This window comes from Opisthorchis viverrini (assembly GCF_000715545.1).
Source record: "Opisthorchis viverrini unplaced genomic scaffold opera_v5_302, whole genome shotgun sequence".
NCBI lineage: Eukaryota > Metazoa > Platyhelminthes > Trematoda > Opisthorchiida > Opisthorchiidae > Opisthorchis > Opisthorchis viverrini.
Window position 1 is genome coordinate 375,394 of NW_008751962.1, and position 21,060 is coordinate 396,453.

The following is a 21,060-nucleotide window of genomic DNA, read 5'->3' on the forward strand; positions in this document are numbered from 1 at the left end:
GTATGCATTAAATAATAATTACAGGAAACTCTCGCGTACGGCCTAAGCAAGCAGATCTATGGTGCTCGGAAAGAGAGCTTAACGGCATTACAAGGCAACCAAATAAGTTGTTCGGGAGTCACAGTCATGAATGACTGGTATGTCTGGAGTCGATGCAACGTAGAAAAGGGCTTGATAATCGTCGAACTGCGCTGTCAAGGGGTGCAAAGTATAAAGCAGAAGTCACGCCCGACGGTGAACTCAGAAGAACGACTTCTCTGTTATAGACCGAGCTCTAGCAAGGCGATCAGGCACGTTAAACCTCGTCGCACCCAACGTAAGAAGTCTCATGGTCTCTTTTGGTATTTCGGAGGCATTTCCAACTGAGAGGTAAGCGACAATTTCGGTGAAAAGTAACCTCCTTTGCTTAACGAATGACCGTTATTGGAAATTAGATTATGGCCCAATTAAACTTCCTTTATGTGAGCATAACGAGTAGTATCTCTAAACCGAAAAAATCGGAATCCATAGATACTGTCCGGTACACAAGCCCTGCAGTTATCGACAAGATGTACAAAGCCGATAGTTCTCATGAGAACTGCGTTGGAGGTGAAGTTTTTAACTCAATGTAAACAAATAAGTCAGATTTTGATGGAACGTTTTATTCCGATACAATGCCAGTGAATTCCACGTTTTCAAAGGCATTTAGAGTTCTGCATATCTACTGACAAGCACGCGCTAGATGAATATATAACTTCGACTAAAAACATGCCAGTTAGTCCTGGTTCTCTGAAATCCCTTTGGCGTTGCAACGGAATTTTACGTATAGACGTATTTAATAGCAGACTAGCTGGTACGTCTCTGAGTTGGCTGTGAGGTCGAAGCTAGGATGAGTATCATATCAAACGGGTGCCCATCTACAGTTGCTGGTGGTTGATAGAATTTCTCCTTTCTGTTCGAAGCAAAGGATTAGCTTGTTAAACGCTTGCCTTCCGTTGGATGGATGGCCTGAATGAACTGAGTAGGACTGGTCTCTGAAACAGAGGCAATAAAACGAGTGTAAACGAACAGAGCAGATATATTGTTGAGGTAAAAAATCACTGCTACTCTGCGCGATTCACTTTTGTGAAAGAAAAGCATTTTACTACTTCAGGAAATGATGGGGGGTGCACAAACACATGGATCGAAGTTTGAAATTCTCGTATTGACAAAAGTACAGGGATGACAAGGAAGCTGTTCTTGAAAAAAAATTCCACAAACAGGTCCATTAACACCAGCACCCTTCCAGCGCCTAGCTGCCATGCCACCCGGAGGAAGCACGAGGGCTGAGATGCTGGCAGGTTGCCCAAGCCTACACGGCGGAAGCTGAGAGAGAGGAGCTGAGTTCGAACCATTCGCACTCTAACCAAGTGAGTTACCTCGACCCTAAAACAGGTCCGTTAACTAGTGCCTGCGCGCAATCCCGAACGTAAGGGTCCCGTTCGGCTTGAACAACACGCCTCTCCGGTTACGCATAAGGCATGCTGACGTCTAATCAACTAACTAACTGAGTGCCGTACCGAGCTTAAAGACAGATATTGATCTTCCTGAAATTCAGTGGTTTCCGCGTACACATTCGCGAATTACACAGACGGAGTTTCCGGCGTCGAGTATTGCCGTGACGGGGGAGGGACATAGTGCTAGCTTACACAATCATTCCGAGGTGCCTACACCTCCAGACATTCATTCAGGCAATCTGGACAGAAACTGACAACAAGAACGCCACTGAACTCGGTTGGCAGCCAGGCACAGTAAGGATCACGCGGTCCCCATCCTGGAAAGCGAGTAGCACCGACAGCACTCAAACGTTTCGTGATCTCCTTCATACTCCTCTGCCAAGTCAAGGGTTGGCCACCTCTCTGTTTACGCCACTATGAATTGGGCATAGAGAACAGCACTGTCTTCGACAAACGATGGTTCCGCATACGTAACACATGTCCTAATCAACGCAGCTTCTGGTGCTGGACACATTCTTCTATGGAAGTTCCGAACGACAGTGTGATCTGAATCAATTTGTGTATGCTAGAATCATCGGTAGTCAACAACACCATCAGCAGCTGATAATTATGTGGTCAATTTGCTCCAAGGTCACTCAGCAGTGGGCGAAATATCAGACAATACAAATGCGTCTGCCGCACTTGGACCAAATGCTGTAGAGAGACATCGTTTGATGGACAAAAATGTGCACAAAACATGACCATATTTGAACTCTTCGTGGTGAACAAAAGGGTGATTTCCTTCACTGAACCACAGTTAAAGTTTCTTGAACACAAATCAGTCAGTTGTGTATGGACCGGAGTTTTCACTTGAGTGGAAGGCTGGACAGCACAAAGTTACGTGTGTACAGATATATAGTCAGGCGATAAAGCTTCGGTTCGCTAACTGCTATACCAGCACCGGCGCAATCCGCTGCATCAATACGCAGTGTTTGTCCTCGCTGGCATTCAGGTAGACAGGGTGCCGTAAACCCAGTTGGCCAGTTTGGATTTTGCATTTGAGCGAGTGGAAGGCTGGACAGCACAAAGTTGTGTGTACAGATATATAGTCAGGCGGTAAAGCTTCGGTTCGCGAACTGCTATACCAGCACCGGCGCAATCCGCTGCATCAATACGCAGTGTTTGTCCTCGCTGGCATTCAGGTAGACAGGGTGCCGTAAACCCAGCTGGCCAGTTTGGATTTTGCATTTGAGTCATAAAGAGGAAGCAAACATCAATCGATTAAGTGGCTAGATTAGGCACGAGAGCAGTTTGTTAGCCGATCTGTCTGAGAATTCGTACGGAGAACAAAGCCCAAATAGCGAATACGTAGCAGCGGATTTGAACTCGTGCATCTACAGCCTACGAAAGGGTGACTTCCAAATCACGCGAGGGAGGTGTTGAGAGACGGAAATGTCAGCAGTCTCGTTTTCCCTCAACCGCTCTGCTGTAGGCAACCCAGCTAAGGGCACCACGCGGCGGCTAGTGTGGTAGGAATACACTTTTACCTCTCTAATTCAGTTGTATGGGAACGGTCATACTAGCAGCGCACACTTTGATAGGAAAAAGTTTGAGGTCCTCATCAGAGCGTTTTTCCCAAAATCCTGATCGGAAGGCAGCGGTTGTTGGCTCAAGATAGCAGGGACTCAAACTAACAGAAAATTTGACAGCGGCCGAAATAGTCACAAGCACTGGCATCACCGAAGTTGCCCAACCTTCAGGAAACTCCGTAAACACATTCCAAATGCAGTGAAGATGACTCACAATGGATACTTTTACTTCACAACAATACATGGGATGGGTCGAATCGGTGCGGCGAATAATACGCTCGTCTACAATCCGAGGGGCTCTGAGCATTTTCCTCGGTTGGTCTGCTTTTCCGTCAGAGCGAACGCTGGAAAATGAGTAGATCCGACACGGCCATGCAAGCAAAGACGGACGGGCAACGAAACATTGACATCAGTTATTAGAAAATAGGGAGACCTTGAGTAGGAGCGAAACTCGTGGGACGAGCAGCAAGGAGACTTAAACGGCACTATAATAGACGGGCATAAACCACGCTATCCATTAGTAGTCAAAAACAGAATAGAAAATAATCGTAATGTACTACTCATAAGGTTGCTGAAAATCCGTCGACCGCCCATGACCGGTTTCACTCTTCTTGGAGCTCATCAGGTAGGCACAGTCCCCGAATTTCCGTCAACCTTATGCTCTACTTGAAACCAAAATTGCACGAAATTAGCGAAATACACTCATTTGAAAACTAGTTTCGTTTTTCGAGAGACTCACCTGGAGCCCAGCTGAATTTGGAAACATCACAAACGAGAGATTCAACTGGGTTCCGGGCGATTCTCTCGAAAAACCAAATTAGTTTGCAAATGAGTGCATTTCGCTAAAATAATCATTGGTTCGTAGGAGGAATCAACACAGATCATCCCAGAGAACAAGCTTTCCTTCCCGGTCTAGGTCATTAATGGGAAACGTGCAGTAAAACGCAGAATCGCGTTTACATAATGGGCGAATCAAGTCACCGAGAAGAGGAATCTGATGCCAGCTAGCGTTCCTGGCCACTTTTTGATCGCTTGTACGCTGGTCCTCCGAGTTTGAATCACGTCAAACGAGGGACCAAGTGATATCCTATTCGGTACCTGACAACACAAATTGATAGCTGAAGGTAAAACGGGTGGTTCTAATAACCTTTCTCAAACGACACGGCTCTTCTGGACTAGGTCCACCTAACCCAAAAGAAGCACTGAAAACTGCACTAAAAGGGTCCGCTGTGTTGGACTTTTGAAGATTCATCACGCTAGTGATGTAGTATCTGTTTGGTCACCTGCATTCGTCCCGGGCCGTTTTCACTGATAACGTTGATTGTTTATTTCCCTATTCTTATACGATTTATATTTTGCCAGTGAAAAAAAGCGTTCAGCTGTAGCACCCTTCCGGTGCCTAGCTGTCATGCCACCCGAAGGAAGCAAGAGGGCTGGGATACTGCCAGGTTGCCCAAGCTTAGACAGGGGAAGTCGAGAGGCAGAGGTCGGATTCAAACCACGGACTTTCCGGTCAGTAAATTCGCGCTCTAACCACTTGGGCCATCTCGTTGCGGTCTTGCCTGTAACACCCCATCATCATGTCTGGATGTGGTAAGAGCGGTAAGGAAAGGAGGAGCGAAACGCCATCGCAAGGTTCTCCGGGATAACATCCAGGGGATCACCAAGCCGGCCATCCGCCGTCTCGCTCGCCGAGGTGGTGTGAAGCACATCTCCGGTCTGATCTCTTGCCAGTGACCAGCTACTGTGATGGCCGAAAGCACAACGTTGATGCCTGATAAACTGGTACTGAACCGAGCACAGCCCTTTGTTGATGAAGGAGAAGACGGCTTTACTACAAATAAAGGATTTAATTCATGAGAGTGGATATCAGGAAAGGCCGGCTCGCGTTCGGCCACCGGGTCTCCGACCACGGCGACCTCCTCCCCTGGTGTTCGAACCGCCTCGAGTAGTGTTTGACTGGCGAGCTTCTGGACGACTCTGAACAAGCTGGAAAAGATGACACAGGACGTCGGAGCAGAATGCACATTCTGAAAACGTGGTCCGAGTCTCCGATTCGCCTTCATCTCCAGCGGCTTTGGGAAGTTTGGCCTGAAAACGAACGGATCAAATAAAAGTGACAGGCATGGATATTTAGAAAGGGATGGGTGATGATGTGGAACATTGGCGACAGGTGATATGTCAGCACGGCGGTGGCCCTATCCGTTCTGTCTAACTACTGGAGTTATCGTTCGGTTCCCGGAATGTTTGGTTTCCGGGCTATCCAGTCAGCAAATACGGATGTGATGCTCTGAAGGACAAGTGGAAAACAACGCCATGGTTTCTTAATGACGTATTTGGATGGAAGATACCTATCGCAAGCGAGTGAAGTTTTGTAGAATTTACTAGAAAGTATGCCATCCATCGTGATTGATAACCACACATAGCTTCGTTTCAGACGAGCTTGGTAAACAATCGGTCGCCTTTTTATTTGGGCAACGTTTCGCTTTCGACACAAAAGCTTCATCAGGCCAAATGAACAGGTCACCAAATTGGCCAGGTTATAAGACAGACGGGGAACCAATCAGTAAGTCCTCATCAAACTGGATCAGTGTTGAGTATCAATTAACGGCTCTTGTCGGCTAGTGTGGGTGCCAAAATCTTGAATTGATGGGTTGGAGGGGTTCCAAGTTAGTTCCGATCGCTTTTCGTTCCTTAATCTTCCACTTCAGAGTGCTTCACTTGATGATTCACCTCGGGTGCCGCTGTTCGATTTTCCCTGGGCTTTGTGGGGGTGTGAGTGCTCCGACAGTTTATTTTGCCCGATGTAACATGTCGAGATGATTTTACTATCTTTGGTCTCGGACGAAAGAAAAACATCCAAGATGGTAGAATAAATCTTAACATATCCCCAGGCATATCGTCTATTTGTTTTACAAGACAGATGTGCTCAAGTATTTTGGGCTAATTAACATGTATTGGAAATGTGAATGTCTCAATTTGAACAGGAGGGTGAGCTCAAAGACGCCTAGCAAATTTTGCCAGTTGAGAACCTGTTTCGTTCACGTTCATTCTGAGGTTGCAGGTACTTTTTTCATGTATGGAGCTGACGTGAACAAAGCATATTGCCCACAGTGTTAAGGTGATAAAATGGTCATTCTGACAGCCCCCATTGGAAATTATTGGTGGGGAAAGTTGGATAGTCCATCCGTCACTGGAAGTGGCTCACTAAAATCCGGTCTTCATCTCGTTAGGGCAATGAACTATGTTTAGGACAGACTGGGTTTGGGACCGCTCAGACTGTACAAGCCGGAAAGTGAAACGACGAAAAGAGTTCACCACAGGGTGCGGGTGTAACGGTGATACTACTAATGGGGGAGTCATGTGAGTAGTATGTTTTCTTATAAATCCGCTTTGTGTCTCCTGAAAAGTGAGATCTATTGCAGAATTTGCGAAGTCGCTTTGTAGCATTTCCTTGGATTTGAGCAACAGTCAATGAATATCCAGGAAAGTTCAGAAANCAGAAAGATGCGTTCAAAGAGAACATGGATATTCAGTTTTGTGAACAAGATACATATGAGAGTTTTGCTTCCCTGTCCAATAATCTGTAACTGTTCAGTTGGCATTTTCTAACAAAGAACTCCGCAGCGAAGGCCTTCTTCTTTTCACGGGTATCCCGAGTGTAGATATACGGCGATCCGCTTCTAAGGGGACTGGGTAAACGTAATCTCTCATAGAACAGACGTTGAAGTCAAAAGAATTTTCGCGAGGGTAACCAAAAGCAGCCTCTCCCAGGACTTTTCCCTCTAGAAAAAAAGCATCCAACACATCAGTACTACTGATAAAAGAGCCGAAAAATAGGGCTTCGAACGCATGTCGCCGGTGTTCAAGCTACTCACTTTGTCCGCTTCTAACGCAAGGACCTTTTTTTACGGTAATCTAGAACCATGCTACTCTTGCCCTTTGTCTCCATACATCACAAGATTAGGTTAAATAAACTGTGCGACAGTATTCTATACTGAGGTTGCCGTCAGAATGAATTATAAGGGTCCTCAGAAAACTTCACCTATGATACGATAACAATGGGTAACGACGAATTCAGACGAGTTGCCTACAAATAAGATTCGGATGCCCTCATCCAAAGGAAAATGAAGAGACGGTGCAGCAAAGTGAAGTAAGAACGTTGTTCACTCACTGGATCAAGCTTAATCTGCAGGTGCATCGCTGAGCACTTCTCACAAGCAACATTTCCCACGGATATCTGCTTGATCGCATCCGAAACCAAGAGCATGGTGGGGCACCTAGAAGAGAAGATCGAGTTACAGAGCATCTATTAGGTAGGTGAAAGTGGAAAAAGTGTCCTAGACATAAGGAACTTTCGGAGAACTCAGACGAACATGGGATGTTAGCAGTCGGCCATTAAGGAATGGGAAAACAAGCGATGGCTAACAGGGAAATGTGCTATCCCACAAACGTTCGTTTCGAATTTTCTTCAGAAAGCACCAACTGTCTAACCGTAGAGTGTAAAGTCCGCCTCCAAAACCAATACCACCCGATCCTGATTGCAAACTTATTCATTGTCCCATAGTACTATGGAGTCTAAGCCCACCGGGCTGGCATAATTGCTTTCCGCTAAGGCGAATATCTACTTTGAAAGGACTCCTTGCACCATGCCACGTCACCTGAAGGAATCCACCCGTTTCTCTCTAACCTCCCATAAATCTAGGGATTTCCCAACAAAACTTGACATCCTGCGGAAGGGGACATGGCTCAAATAGTTAGAGCGTGAATTTACTGACCGGAACGAATTTACTGACCACAAGGTCCGCAGTTCGAACCCGACCTGTGCCTCTCGACTTCCTCTGTCTAGGTTTGGGCAACCCGGCAGTCTCACAGCCCTCGCGCTTCCTTCGGGTGGCATAGCAGCCAGGCACCGAAAAGGTGTTATAGCCGAAGGATGACATTCTACTTGAGTGCTTCTGAACAACACCATTGTAATCAGTTCAAAACAAGCACATCCCTTCTGGATGCTGCGGCCACCGCTAGGAACTCAGTTTCAAAGTTATGATCAAAGTTCAACCATAATACGTTTCGATCAGTTTCGCGTGCACTAAGGTGAAAATGCTGCTTGATCAATGACATCAATGATGCCCTTGGTTTTCTAATCTCCTAGTCCCTCTGTACGTTGTGAGCATTTGAGTAACTATCCCAAATTCCGTCTCAATTCCAACTGCCTTACTCAAAACGTTTACATCATACCTGACAGATCACCTTTCTTCTTGAAGAAGCAACAGAGAAACAACACGAAAGCCATGACTAGGCAACGCCAAATAAAATCAGTGGACGTTCCATCTGATAATCATTCAGCCGTAGCACCTTTCCGGTGCTTACCTGCCATGCCACCAAAAGTAAGTACGACAGGTGGGATATTGCGGGGTCACCCAAGCCCAAACAGAAAAAGCCGAGAGGCGGAGGTCGGGTTCGAACCATGGACCTTCCGGTCAGTCAATTCGTGTTCTAACCCCTGAGCCGTCTCGCCACCCTGTGTTAGGGCAACGGAAACGCGTTTCGGTGGGACCTCAAGGAATGCCTTGTGGCCTTGCTTTGTAGTCGACGAGAACTTTTCTGCCTGTAGGAAATTCACCCAGAAAACACTATCCGATCTCCAACACCCAGCTTACTCTTTCTTCACAGGCCACATCCACTTCCTGAAAGCGGTCATTTCGTAAATTCGAGGGCTACAAAGTGATGGAATCCTACGATTCCCTAAACGATCCGATATGTTGCTAGGCCTGACTGATTGCGGGACGCACTCTCGCCAAATCTTATCTTTTAATTTACTACCTTTGGGGTAGTTTACAATACGTCAACGATTGTGTCCGTTTTCTTTCAAAGTTTCCAATCCCAGCAAACAACACATCGGGACAACCCACAGAATCTTACCTATTGCAGTTGAATCTGTATTTGGGAGCTGTGGAGTCGTCCAAAACAAGTAAACCATTCGGACACTCTGGACACGCATCGACCGCTCGCGACTCCATGGATTGGGGACAAGTTGGATGAAGACACAAATGACAACCGGAGCCTTTGGGCATGTTGGGGAACGGTGGATGGGAGAAACAGTACGGACAGAAGACGATGTTCTGCGACAATACAAAAGAGGAGATGATAAAAAAACACTTCAACCCTTGGAGTATTTGAGCTTGAATAATGCATTGCGATTAGTTGCAGACGTTATTTCCCTCAGTAGCGCAACGAAAAAAACAGCTTTGTGAATGGCGCATCGTACCGAGGTAGGAACGAAAACTGACGCTTTCGACTCTCCCTTTGCCGAACTACCCCAGGATCGTCGTGGGGTATGCGGGGGCAGACGTCGGTTTCAAACGCAACCAGATAGTATGCTACAAGGAAGCTGATAGGTCAACACAAAAGAAACCAGAAAGACACTGAGGAAGTTGTATAGATCTCCTTTGTCCCATGTACTGGGTGGGCAGCACGGTCAGCATTTTCGCGGTTTTAATAGCAAAACTGTCCGGAGGCTGGCCGGGCCTAGTAACCGAACATCACATCATTTGGACGGATGTCACGTGGAGGACACGGGCCAAAGTGACCACCTGATAGATACAGTTGTAATAATTTCCCTTTGTCTCCGTAAAGGGCTGTGTAGAGCTATCGTGCCTTTTGATATACCATAGTGGGCGGAACAGGAAGCCAAGGGACCGATACAGAGTTGCACTACCGTTCAGCAAGTTACAACAATAGGGGAGTAGTCAATACTGTCACCAGCACGGTTTGAATGAGACTTGTTCACATTGGCCTTCCGTTTGAGGATGATATACGGACCGATCTTTGCACCAGTTGGAACAAAGTTTCCCCTTGATCGCATCGCCCGAACCTTGTTCACAAGCAATCGTCTGTGCCCCTTTCGCTCCATGCCCACACTATGTTTGCAGACGCATTCTCTTGCTGTTGTGCAGCGGACGCACGACTGGGCAACTCGGCCAAAGAATGGTAGAACGCAACCTACCCTAGTTAGATTCTAAAACGTGGAGGACAATAACCAGCTCAGTCGTACAGCATCTAGCGGACACGGTGCACAACGTGATACCCAATCAAAGTTTCCGTATTGTTTACAAGGCGTCTGCTAATCAATCCAGATCGGTACAACACCGCACAGTCGCAGTGGCCGAACCTATCGCCATACGACATCGCGACCCGATCCTTAGTCGGCAAAAATGCTTTGTTCGTGTGTTGTACGGTCTAAATCACCTTCCCCCACACATACATCCTGTGCTGAACACAAGACCACATGACTGACAAATTCAGGTCATCCTATTAGTGACTTGAACTAGTTCTTTCTTGCCAGTTAGCCAATTCCGTCTCTCACTCGACTTCCTGTTCACTCACACTATGCTCATTAGATTGTGTCAAACATTGTCTTAGCTCGTGCAATCGTATGATTTGAAAAGACCTTGCCGAAAATATGTTTATCAAAATCGTTCAGCTGCAACACCCTTCTTGTGCCTAGCTGCCATGCAACCCAAAGCAAGCACGAGGGCTAGGATACTGCCAGGTTGCCCAAGCCTAGGCAGGGGAAATCGAGAGGCAGAGGTCGGGTTCGAACCACGGACCTTCCGGTCAGTAAATTAGCGTTTGAGACATCTCGTCCACCCATCCTTGTTCCTAAACTTTACTGAGTTTATGGTTGAGAACTTCGTGAATTTGGAAGATGCGAACTCTGATCATGAATGCTTCCAGGCTTTGGTGCTGAAATAGTACGATGACAACACGTCGGAAAATAACTTGATACTTTGCAAGTGCTTTTTCCCAACTGGACAGAACATCTATGAGCTCAAAAAGGAAAACAGATGAAGGCCAGAAAGCAGATTGAATAGAGTTGTCTGAACTGCCCGTAGGACTGACACAATACAACTTTGGGCGGTGAAATACTAGAGGCGATGATGTCATCAGCTGATTCTGGTCAAGTCGAAATCTGCGAATCGGAAATCGCTGGATGAACTAACAGAAACCGAACAACAGAAAAGGACTGTGGAGCTAAGCAACTGTCGTCAACCCCGAAAAGCAAGCGGATGCTTCAATGGCCCGTCCATTCTCGTGGTATAAGGCACCTCAAAAAAATAACGTAGCCGTTGTGGCCAGTTCCACAGCTCACTGCTACAACGGTTGCAAGATACCGTATTTCACAAAGGCGACTCACTTTTCCTTTGGTACCTTGGGACCATAAGAGTAGTTCGAAATCATCCAAAGGACACCTCACTTCTTTGTAAAGTCGAATTGTACCGTTCTGTGGTACAGTGTACGTCTCATTGCATATCGGACAATGCAACCGTTGAGGGCGAGAATCAATCATTTTCAAGTATCGATGGCACTTGCCACATCTGAAAGTGGATATTAATATACACATTAGTGAATAAACAACCCGGTCGACTTAATACTGTTTGTCTCTGGAAAGAGCTATCGAAGTAATAGCGGATACGAGCAACGAGTGGATCACACTAATTGCAATGCCATATAATCACTGAACCCTAAGAGGAGACAATATTACCCTCAGATAACAAAGAAACAGTCAACAATGACAGTACCCATAATAGACTTCAAAATGAGACACGCATCGGTACCGACACGATGCATTAGGGCTGCTATAGTTATCCGGCAGTTTGATCGCTTACTACCCAGGTCCGTACCGAAGACCAAACAACTAGGAGGTTGTGTGGTTGAAATACGGCCGGACGTAGAGTCAGTTAAGAACTCCGATGAATGCGAAAGGTTACGTGGAACTTCGTCATTTCACGCCTACAAATTCACACAGGCGAAGTCGATTAAAATGCTGGCATATGCATATCATGTTGAGCTAAATGTCAGCCAGAGTAGACTGAACGGTTTTTGTCTTTGTGCACTTCACCCGCCTTGCATAATAAGCAAACTGCGATAAGCCACCGTTCGGGTTTTCAGATTCATCTCTTTCCGACGAAGATAAGCGAACAACGGTTTCCATTGTCCCATTTCGCAGGTATTTCCATGAATACGAATAACACATGTCAACACAATCCATTGGAAGATGTTCGAAGGAGGCGAGGAGTAACGAGGACTGGAATACTGTCAGGCTTCCCAAGCCTAGGAAGGAGCGATCAAGATGCTGAGGTTGGTCTCGAACCACGGACCGTGGCATCTTAACCACTGAGCTATCTTGAGCTCTCGGAAGGTGTTCGGAACCCACTAAGTAGTCAGCCCTTAAAATAGGTTTGGTAGATCAACCAATTTTTTACCAAATCTCTTTGAAACATACCAATACAGTTTTATTTGGTGCACTGTATTCAGTTCCCATTCCCGAAAACACGGTTTACGTACTGTTCCCCACTTTGCTATCCATTACGCAAGGTTTAAGAGGAGTTCAGCAAGGTGCAATTATTCCCGATCATATGACAGCAAGAGAATCAACAGTGCTTCAGCTTCAGGCGAGGCCAAGAAAGCTCCAAGGGCATCCGTGGTTGTCTTGATGCTACCAACCGGCTCCAAAGCAAGATGCCAAATGAAGGTTGGACCTTCAAACAGTACCCACGTTACCAACTGAGAAGGCTGAATGGGGAGAAGGGCTCAAACCCCCCCCCCCTCGTTAAAAAATCGTTCAGCTGTAGCACCCTTTCCGTGCCTAGCTGCTATGCCACCCAAAGGTTGCACGAGGGCTTGGATACTGCCTTCCCCTGCCTATAGAGGGGAAGTCGAGAGGCGCAGGTCGGGTTCGAACCACGGATCTTCCGGTCAGTAAATTCGCGCTCTAACCACTTGGGCCCCTATTCACCTGAATAAGATTCAATGTTGTGAACAATCGGTCGTTTTCGATGCCTGGGCTGGAAAATACATGTAAAAATCCAATACACGGTTGAAGCATTTGCATGAAAGCGGATTGGACGCTGAAGCTTATGATAAACAGAGGGGCGGAAGGATGAGCTTACTTAACCAGAGTCAGTTAAGAGACGTGGTTGGGCGGACAAAGCAGGTGATGGTTTTTGAGGTTTTTGATGAAACAAAGCTAGCTGGTGTAGTCCAGTGGTGACCGCCTTTGCTGTTGTACCTTTTATCCTACGGTCTTTGAACGATTTGATGGGATTCGATATATCACGCTGAACGTTGGTCTCTACTGCTCGAATGAGTTGCAGTCTCGTTTCGCAAACCCGGTTCCAATATGTGAGGGCATCAATTAATTAAATTTATCAGCTATAAACCGTGTACCATAGGCACATTGGCTCCAGCTGCTACAGTTTCGATCGCCGCTTTGATGCACGCTGGGACGTACAACGAAGTCTTGGAGACGAAGACATATTCGGTTTGTTTGGAAAATGGGTAGCTACGCATTGAGGGCGATAGCTTTGATGCACGAGCGCCGCTGACTGCGCGATTAAGCCATTTTTGTCAACACTAGTGACTTGAGTCCTGGGGTCACCATCCAGGGAGGCGGCAGTTGCCCACCCGATCAAGTTTATTGGTTAGTGCTTTTGTACTTCATTGCCAGGTTATACACTGTTCACATCTCGGTCTCTTCCACTTAGCATAGGCCTGGAAAAAAGAGCTCTCTGGAGCAGACGGCCTTCTGGCATGCGGAGTACATGTCCCAACCAGCACAACCGATGAAGTGTGAATAATTCACCTATCGCAGGAGAGTCCCTTCTTCCCGAGACCTTATGCTGGCGTACCTCAGCATTACTAGTCCGATGTTCCAACGAGACCTGACCAATGCTTCGGAGATCAAACACTGGCATCTTCCGTATGTCATCTGCGCGTAGGGTCCACGTTTCTGATCCATAAAGTGCCACCGCAGTGTAAACTCTTCCCTTGACAGACAAACTCACGTGAGAACACGTGCCCAGCTATTCTCTGAAATAGGTGTGGAGTGGTCCGACCGACGTAACTTGCGGAACATTCGGGAACGAATGAATGTATTACAATGGAACAGTCTTGGACCGCCACCGTGGTCTGGATTTTTGTGCCAAGTAACCGATTACGGCCGGAGCGGCATTGGACGTTTTTCTGACCGAGATCATCATTTCCCTCTCAGTGGTTCTAGAAACCTTGTTGTTCCTGAATGATAACTACATTTAGACGGATCAACCGCCATTTGACTAATTTGTCTACTGTCTCCAACTGTGTTTTGTCAAAAACGTCACCTCGCCCTATGCTGGCCAAACAACCACACGGCTCTTAAATGACCCTGATTGAGTGATTTACATACTCCTCAATTCTGCTTTAGCGTCTGGTCTGTTATTATACAATACAATTTATACCGGTGTTTAACGGTGCAGAATTTGTCAAGAATTATTGCTTGCAACGTTATGAATACACAATCAGCTGAATATGTTATATGTACATCTCTCAATTTCGTGCGTCTCTCGTGATCGCCTCATAAATGAGCTGACATCAGTCTAGAGGACATGCTACATCAGTAACCCGTGAGATGGGACCCACCTGGACAGAGGCCTTCCAGATTCGGCAAGACTTGAAAACGACACCTCAAAGAGTTGATCCATAGCGAGAATATGTTCAATGAAGTAGCGGTATTTGGCCGCGAATATGGCCACGACGAACTGAAGGACCTGTTCAAACTGGGCACGCCCATTCGCAATATGATTCAGCTGCTCTTCAACAGCTCTGCGCATGTGAGGAAGTACCAGTTCTGGATCGATGGCCTGATACCCGTGCACCAAAACAATGCCCAACGGTGTCGGCTGAAGACGGCGGCCCGGAAGAAGCTAGTAGACGTGGAAGTATCCAAGGAAAAGCGGATGAAAGGGCATAGAAAATAACAGACAGTGGGAGAACCTACGGCGGAGTGCATGTTTCTTAAGGCTTGGTAGTCTCCGGAAAAGTAAGACACAAAACAGTGGTCTTAGTCATGATAATGTGATAACCAAATGTTGCTCGAATGTAACGAATCCCAAGATAAATGTTCCGATCGGTAGCCAAGTTTGCTGCGGATATGTGTGCTTTTACAACACGCTCTGTCCGAGTGAATGGATTTTAAAACAACGGCCGAGGAATACAACCGGCTTCGGAAATTTCAAGAGCACAGTTGCGCAGGGGGAAGTAGTCATTTGAAGACATTCGAAAACCGTCATATCAGTGGTTCTTACCGAATCGTGAACCTCAGCCCTATAAGTAGGCACACTTGTGTACACCTGTGCTACAGTTTGTGAGGTATGTCGTAGATCTGACCACTAGCTGCGTTTGATCTCCAAGTACCCTCGCAACTCTTTGACCACTTTAATGCAATCAATTGATAACAAGTAGGTGAAATCAGCGAGTCATAACCGTATCATACAATTGAGAATGAACTGGCTCTAGTACTGTCTGGTTCCAAGTGAAACGGAAAATCACAGCGGAGAGAAAATCACCTGTACATAAGCCCTTTGAATGATATTCTCAATATGCGTCGGGATGGAGGCATCCGTACCGATTCCGTGACGTTCCATTGCCGTGATCAACTCTGCTTCGGTCAAGTAGTCCGGTGGACCAGTCTGGCCCTCCACTAAAGTTGGCTCACCAGTCAATGGGATCTTCGCTCCACGCACCAAAAGCTCGTCGGGAAGGGTTTGATCGCTGAGTGCCTGGCGAGTCAAGATGCGCGTGAACCCGGGCTCAAGCACACGTATGCCGGTGAGTGTGAACAATTCACCATCGCCAATTGACAACGTGACTTGCGTCGACTCGTATCGGCAGTCAGGCATTACCTAGGACACAGAAAGACCCGCCAAGTTGCAAGAGGTAAATCTGAACGTTTCGGAATATAAAAAGCAAGACAATAAGCCATAATGTGGAAGCTGGGAAACGGCTTTTTCACCATTGCTTGGAACCAACAGAACTGAAATCTCGCTAAACCGGAAGCGCCTTGCTAATGGGTGTCTGGGCACTTCCATCAAACAACGGGTGATTCATCAGCAGCGTGAGTAACTTTTATAGGACACAACGAAACCAGTCCTCACCGTTGCATATTTGTATCGTGTTGGCTGACCGCCAAATTCCACTAAAAGCAAAAATTTTGGATCGCCCTTACTACTTCCTCAACGGCTATTAAAAGTTCGGACTTTTTCCTGGAATATCGATTAGAGTTAGGTTTGTCAATCTGACTCAACCGCTGAAATCAACATTATTGGCACTTTCGATGCTCATAAGTCCAAATAATTCATTGGCTTTTACACATGAGGGAGATCACCATGCAGGCTACTCACAAATTTCAGATTGAGGTTTTGTCCTTCAAATGGAGCTAACTTGACAAGCAACTTAGAGCTGTTTCGTCTTTACTGCGAATCACTTGCAGTACGTACCACACAAAGCCCCAGGGAGTTCCGTAGCCCATCGGTAACCTGAACATTTGAGTGATCGGTTACGAGTGGCTGATCCAATAGTTCACACTTTGAAAGGACCTTCATCTTGAATGACGGAACTCCCGTTACATGGTCACGTTACATGGTCCATGAGTGACGGACTACCGTGATGGAGGTTTTGCTTACTTCTGAGGACGATGCCCTAACTGAGAATTTCAGGGTTTCTTCACACTACTGATAATCTATGAGTAGCTCAGAAAGGGAGATAGTTCAGAGGACGAGTGAAAGTACCACTGGTGGGGTTGCTCCCCGAAGAGCCAGTTAATACATAACCGCTGGTGTGGATTCCGTGACTGAAGATGAATGACGCTATGTTCTGTCAAACTGTGGGATAATCAAACGTAGGATACACCGAACGGTTAAGTGTTCGAACTACTGGCCAGGTTCAGACCCCCCACCCACTGCTGATGATTCGCAATAGGGACGAAACAGCTGTACAGTGGTTGTCGGTTTTTCAGCATAGATGGTTTCACTTGCTTTCCAGTTGTCAACTGCTCTTCCCTAACCGTGTCCCAGACCGTGACGATGATTCCCCGCAAACCCCTAACCCAACTGGCTGCTAGTGAAATACTAATACAGACAAGGTGAAGGAAAATTTCATCAGTTTCAAAGTCATCCAACTGTCAACCTTGTCCGAGGGCTAACTGAAGCAATCAATCGTCATTTTTGTAGCTGTTTACTCTCTAGCTATCGTGGTGTCCTCAAAGTACTTCCTACGGAGGGTTGAATTCCTGACCAACCACTTTTGAATGAACTTCAACAGTAGCATATCTTCCGTTGCATTCATTTACTATGCATCACCATACTACGGTTGCCAAAATCTTCACATGAAACAAATGCCGACCAACTGTTTCGTTCAACATCTTCAGACCTCTCGACTATAATCTTTTGATCGTTTCCCGGGCGATCATCAGCGCAGATAAGAGCGAGTAAACCGTCCCAAGGATCACTCACAAGCGTGCCACTCCCGCCCCTGGTACCCTTCTCTTGATACCTCGAATGATTCGCGGTGCCATGCACACACACTACCCGATGCTCATTAATTGGAGTGTACGCTTTTTGAGCAACCGGTAAAGTTGTATACGCCTCAATTAGTTTGAGCTGTGGATACTGCTCCTACAGCTTTCTGCATAAAACAGATATGTCCAAAGCGGTACTGGCTTACCGTGGCAAGGAAATGCTGGGCAATAAACTCGTACAAACGGGCGGCATCGTGCCCAAGTTCTCCGGGTGTGGCCATACGCATCGGGGCGATTGGGGGGTGGTCACCTGCGTCGTGACCTTTCCGTGGAGGAGTTAGCCCGGAGGCCAGCAGATCCCGAGCCACATCACCCCATTGAGGATGCTTGGCCTAGAGGTAAATATAAGGAGAACAGATCCTATGGATGTGGTGTATAAGTCCGTGCACACGGAAAGCATAGAAAGCCTCCTTAACACACCTGAAAGGATGGAGATTGCAGAATACAACTAAAGTGAACAAACTAGCCGCCTACTTGCTGTTGTACAAGACCGCGAAGATCGAATGTGCTTGGGTAGGCCGTGGTTTCTGTGCGAGGATAGTTTATATAACCGGAGGTGTAGAGGCGCTCTGCCACGGCCATTGCCGCGTGTGGGCCGATCCCCAGGCAGGCGCTGGCAACACGAAGCATCTCTACTGTGTTGAGACCTTGAGGACGAGGTTTGACCTTTTCTTTCGTTGTGACCTGAATCACTCTGCATGGAAAGCATTCAGTGAGTAAGCCATTCGAGTATAGATTCAGGATGGTAATGAAAACTTGGATACTCGGGAAAACGTGACAGTATGTAGGAAATAACAACCACCTAGAGAATGCCATCCGGAGAGATTATTACAGGGAATAACAACATAAAACAGCCCACGCAAATAAGTGTTGTAAACCACAGTCCCCTTAATGCCCTCTTAGTACCGTGAACCCCGGTCCGGATAGCCGCTTGATCGCCTGGTGCGCTTGACCAAACCAGAAAAGTCAACGAACGTGCGGACCAGATGCTCTGTTGATCACTGTCACTTAAAGCGGTCAAAAAAGTGATACTAAGAATACAACTCATCTGTCAAGGGCGAGCGAAGAACAACCAATGAAATCTGTCTCAGAGAAAAAGGGTTATTCCATTGGCAGTTATGTATTACCGTTACGTTCGGAGCTGGTTCTCCTATTAATAAGCATGTTCAGTGAACTGTAAACGGACTACTACTGCCTGTAAAAGACCCATCGACATTAGGATCAGCTGCTACGTCGCACAGTGAGGCGACTACGTTCACCGGTGACGTGGAAAGGGTAGTCACGAATATAAGGCAGCGTCTGGTACCGCTGGGTGATGAGCCATGGGATTCGACATTGACTAGGGAACTGGAAGGGGAAGCCACACATTGAGAGCAATAACTTGGATGCACGAGCGCACCTGGGTCTATAATCATTGATGTTTTATTTTGGAATGCCTGTCCAGGAAGACGGTAATTGCCAAGGCAACTGAATGTGTTTTCATTTCAACCCAAGTAACGACCTGAGAGCCCCCAGAATCTTCCAGAATCTTCCCAGAATCTTCATGGTTGGGTGAAGGGGACCACGCGACATGTGTAGACTAAGCAGTATTAGTACGTTACTTGTCGTGGGGGAGTCACTTCTGGTGTAGTTTAGCAACAATGACGGAGGAAATGCGCCAAAAGTTTGTTATACCGAGGTCACGACGCGCCCAGACATGGAAAAAGTACATGTGTAGAGAATGACGCATCCTCAAGATCACCATTGGTACGAAACGTTCGGAAAGCAGTTGCTTTGGCGGAGCTCACCAATCACCGCTTATCAACATAAGACCAGTGGAGTGGGGTTGAAATTGTTCACGACTGGAACACCGCCATTGGCTGTAAGTAACGAACAAGCGAACGACCATATTTGGCCATTAAGTTATCCTATATATTTGCGCAGAAGCTCTGTATGTTTTGCCCCGACAATAGAGCCGTGTCCCGAGTTCTGTGTCTTCTCCTTATCGCATAGTCTGGGGGGCTCAGTGCAGGCGTAACCAATAGACGGCTACCCCCACGATACAACAATACTAAATGGGGCACTGGTCCGTTCATGTGAAAGGGTGACTTTACTCACCAGACCTACAACAGGATATGGGGGTAGTGAAATTCTGTTAGCCATCGAAATCTCCGCATTAGGTGAGGGGAACGCACAAAGTCCAGTCATGGTACCAGTCTCTACAGTGAGACTAAGCACTTCCCAGAGGGAAATAGGGATTAAATAAGCGTGGCTTGAATTCTCAAAGTCCGTGGGTGTGCCATGTTCAGCTCGCAAAAAAAAACGGTTCTATAGGAAGCAACCTGCGTTGGTTCTTTCAGTGGACTGCATTTTTATCGCCCATTTTTATTCGGACTGCGATTAATTACTCAATTCCAGGTCAACTGAATTTTTATTCCCAGCTACATGGTTCATATGACAAAGATAAACTTGAAATTTCCACAATGAAACCATCAAACACTGCATACTTTTAAATGGCAGGTAATGTGCAGACATAAAGAGTTATTTGTTCGTTCAAACAGCAAACAGAAACTTAGACGTGCTGATTTCCTCTACATCCCTTAAAGCCTCTGATACCGAGAACGAAATCCAAGAAGAAGTGTGAAATGATTTGGGTTCACCCGCAATACACCACTAGAATGTGGCCGACCAAATGTGAGGGACGTACCTAAGTATGCAAGCGTGCCTTCTGATTTTTAATCCGCAGTATGGGCACTCCTGAAAACTAAAGACTGGATTAACTCACAAGTGGATGCGCACAGAATTCACTCTTTTTGGGCGTAAGGAAAACTCTTCCCCCGACCAACATCGTAGCTCACAGGAATACTAGAAAAAAGTGCGTGATCTGTTCTAACCTGTTTGGTAACTGACTGAAGCGGTGCTGCAAATCTGTCCCCAGCGAGCGCTTCGAACCAGACCACGTTAAATAAAACCTGGACAGTCAACACAACACTCACTCAGCAGTGTGACATGATTTCACTTTGGTCAAAAAGACCATGGCAGCCTCCTTGTCAAACAGCCGATCTCTGGTCCACACCAAATCCATTGCTGCACCACCCTTGACGGACAACTTGAATGAAAGAAAGAGACAGCAGACCAGTGAAGGGGTATAGTTGGTTAGTAGTATTGTCAGATCCAAGTTCACGAAAATGAAGGAGCCAGATGTATAGAAAGTAACCCATATGGTAGCCTACTGTCGTGGTCAGTTGGTGGCCGATAATTGGCCTACAGTTGTTAGTGGTTACGACACTGGCACCTCCGTGCTGTTGGATGACAATTAAATAATAGAACAAATAAATTGAAAATGAAGGAGATGTATAGAAAGTAACCCATATGGTAGCCTACTGTCGTGGTCAGTTGGTGGCCGATAATTGGCCTACAGTTGTTAGTGGGTGGTACACTGGCACCTCCGTGCTGTTGGATGACAATTAAATAATAGAACAAATAAATTGATCAGCTGTAGCACCCTTTCGGTGCCTAACTGCCATGCCACCACCAGAAGGAAGCACGAGGGCTGGGAGACTGCCAGGTTGTCCGAGCCTAGACAGGGGAAATCAAGAGGCAGAGGTCGGGTTCGAACCACAAACCTTCCGGATCGGTAATT

General features: G+C 46.7%; 2 protein-coding genes across 2 annotated transcripts in view; one reads left to right on the forward strand and one right to left on the reverse strand.

Annotated features, from left to right (window-relative positions):
- Nucleotides 1-4,572: 4,572 nt before the first annotated feature.
- T265_09785 (hypothetical protein) overlaps nt 4,573-21,060 on the reverse strand; it is a gene marked incomplete at both ends in the record, with an annotated part of 28,961 nt that continues 12,473 nt past the window's right edge. Inside the window, 7 exons of the mRNA XM_009175959.1 lie at nt 4,573-5,134; nt 8,966-9,165; nt 11,241-11,421; nt 14,504-14,787; nt 15,430-15,765; nt 17,585-17,770; nt 17,913-18,122. Of these exons, the coding sequence (XP_009174223.1) occupies nt 4,573-5,134; nt 8,966-9,165; nt 11,241-11,421; nt 14,504-14,787; nt 15,430-15,765; nt 17,585-17,770; nt 17,913-18,122 (1,959 nt within the window). The remainder of the gene's footprint in view (nt 5,135-8,965; nt 9,166-11,240; nt 11,422-14,503; nt 14,788-15,429; nt 15,766-17,584; nt 17,771-17,912; nt 18,123-21,060) is intronic.
- T265_09784 (hypothetical protein) overlaps nt 15,302-21,060 on the forward strand; it is a gene marked incomplete at both ends in the record, with an annotated part of 9,781 nt that continues 4,022 nt past the window's right edge. The window contains 2 exons of the mRNA XM_009175958.1: nt 15,302-15,321; nt 20,896-21,054. Of these exons, the coding sequence (XP_009174222.1) occupies nt 15,302-15,321; nt 20,896-21,054 (179 nt within the window). The remainder of the gene's footprint in view (nt 15,322-20,895; nt 21,055-21,060) is intronic.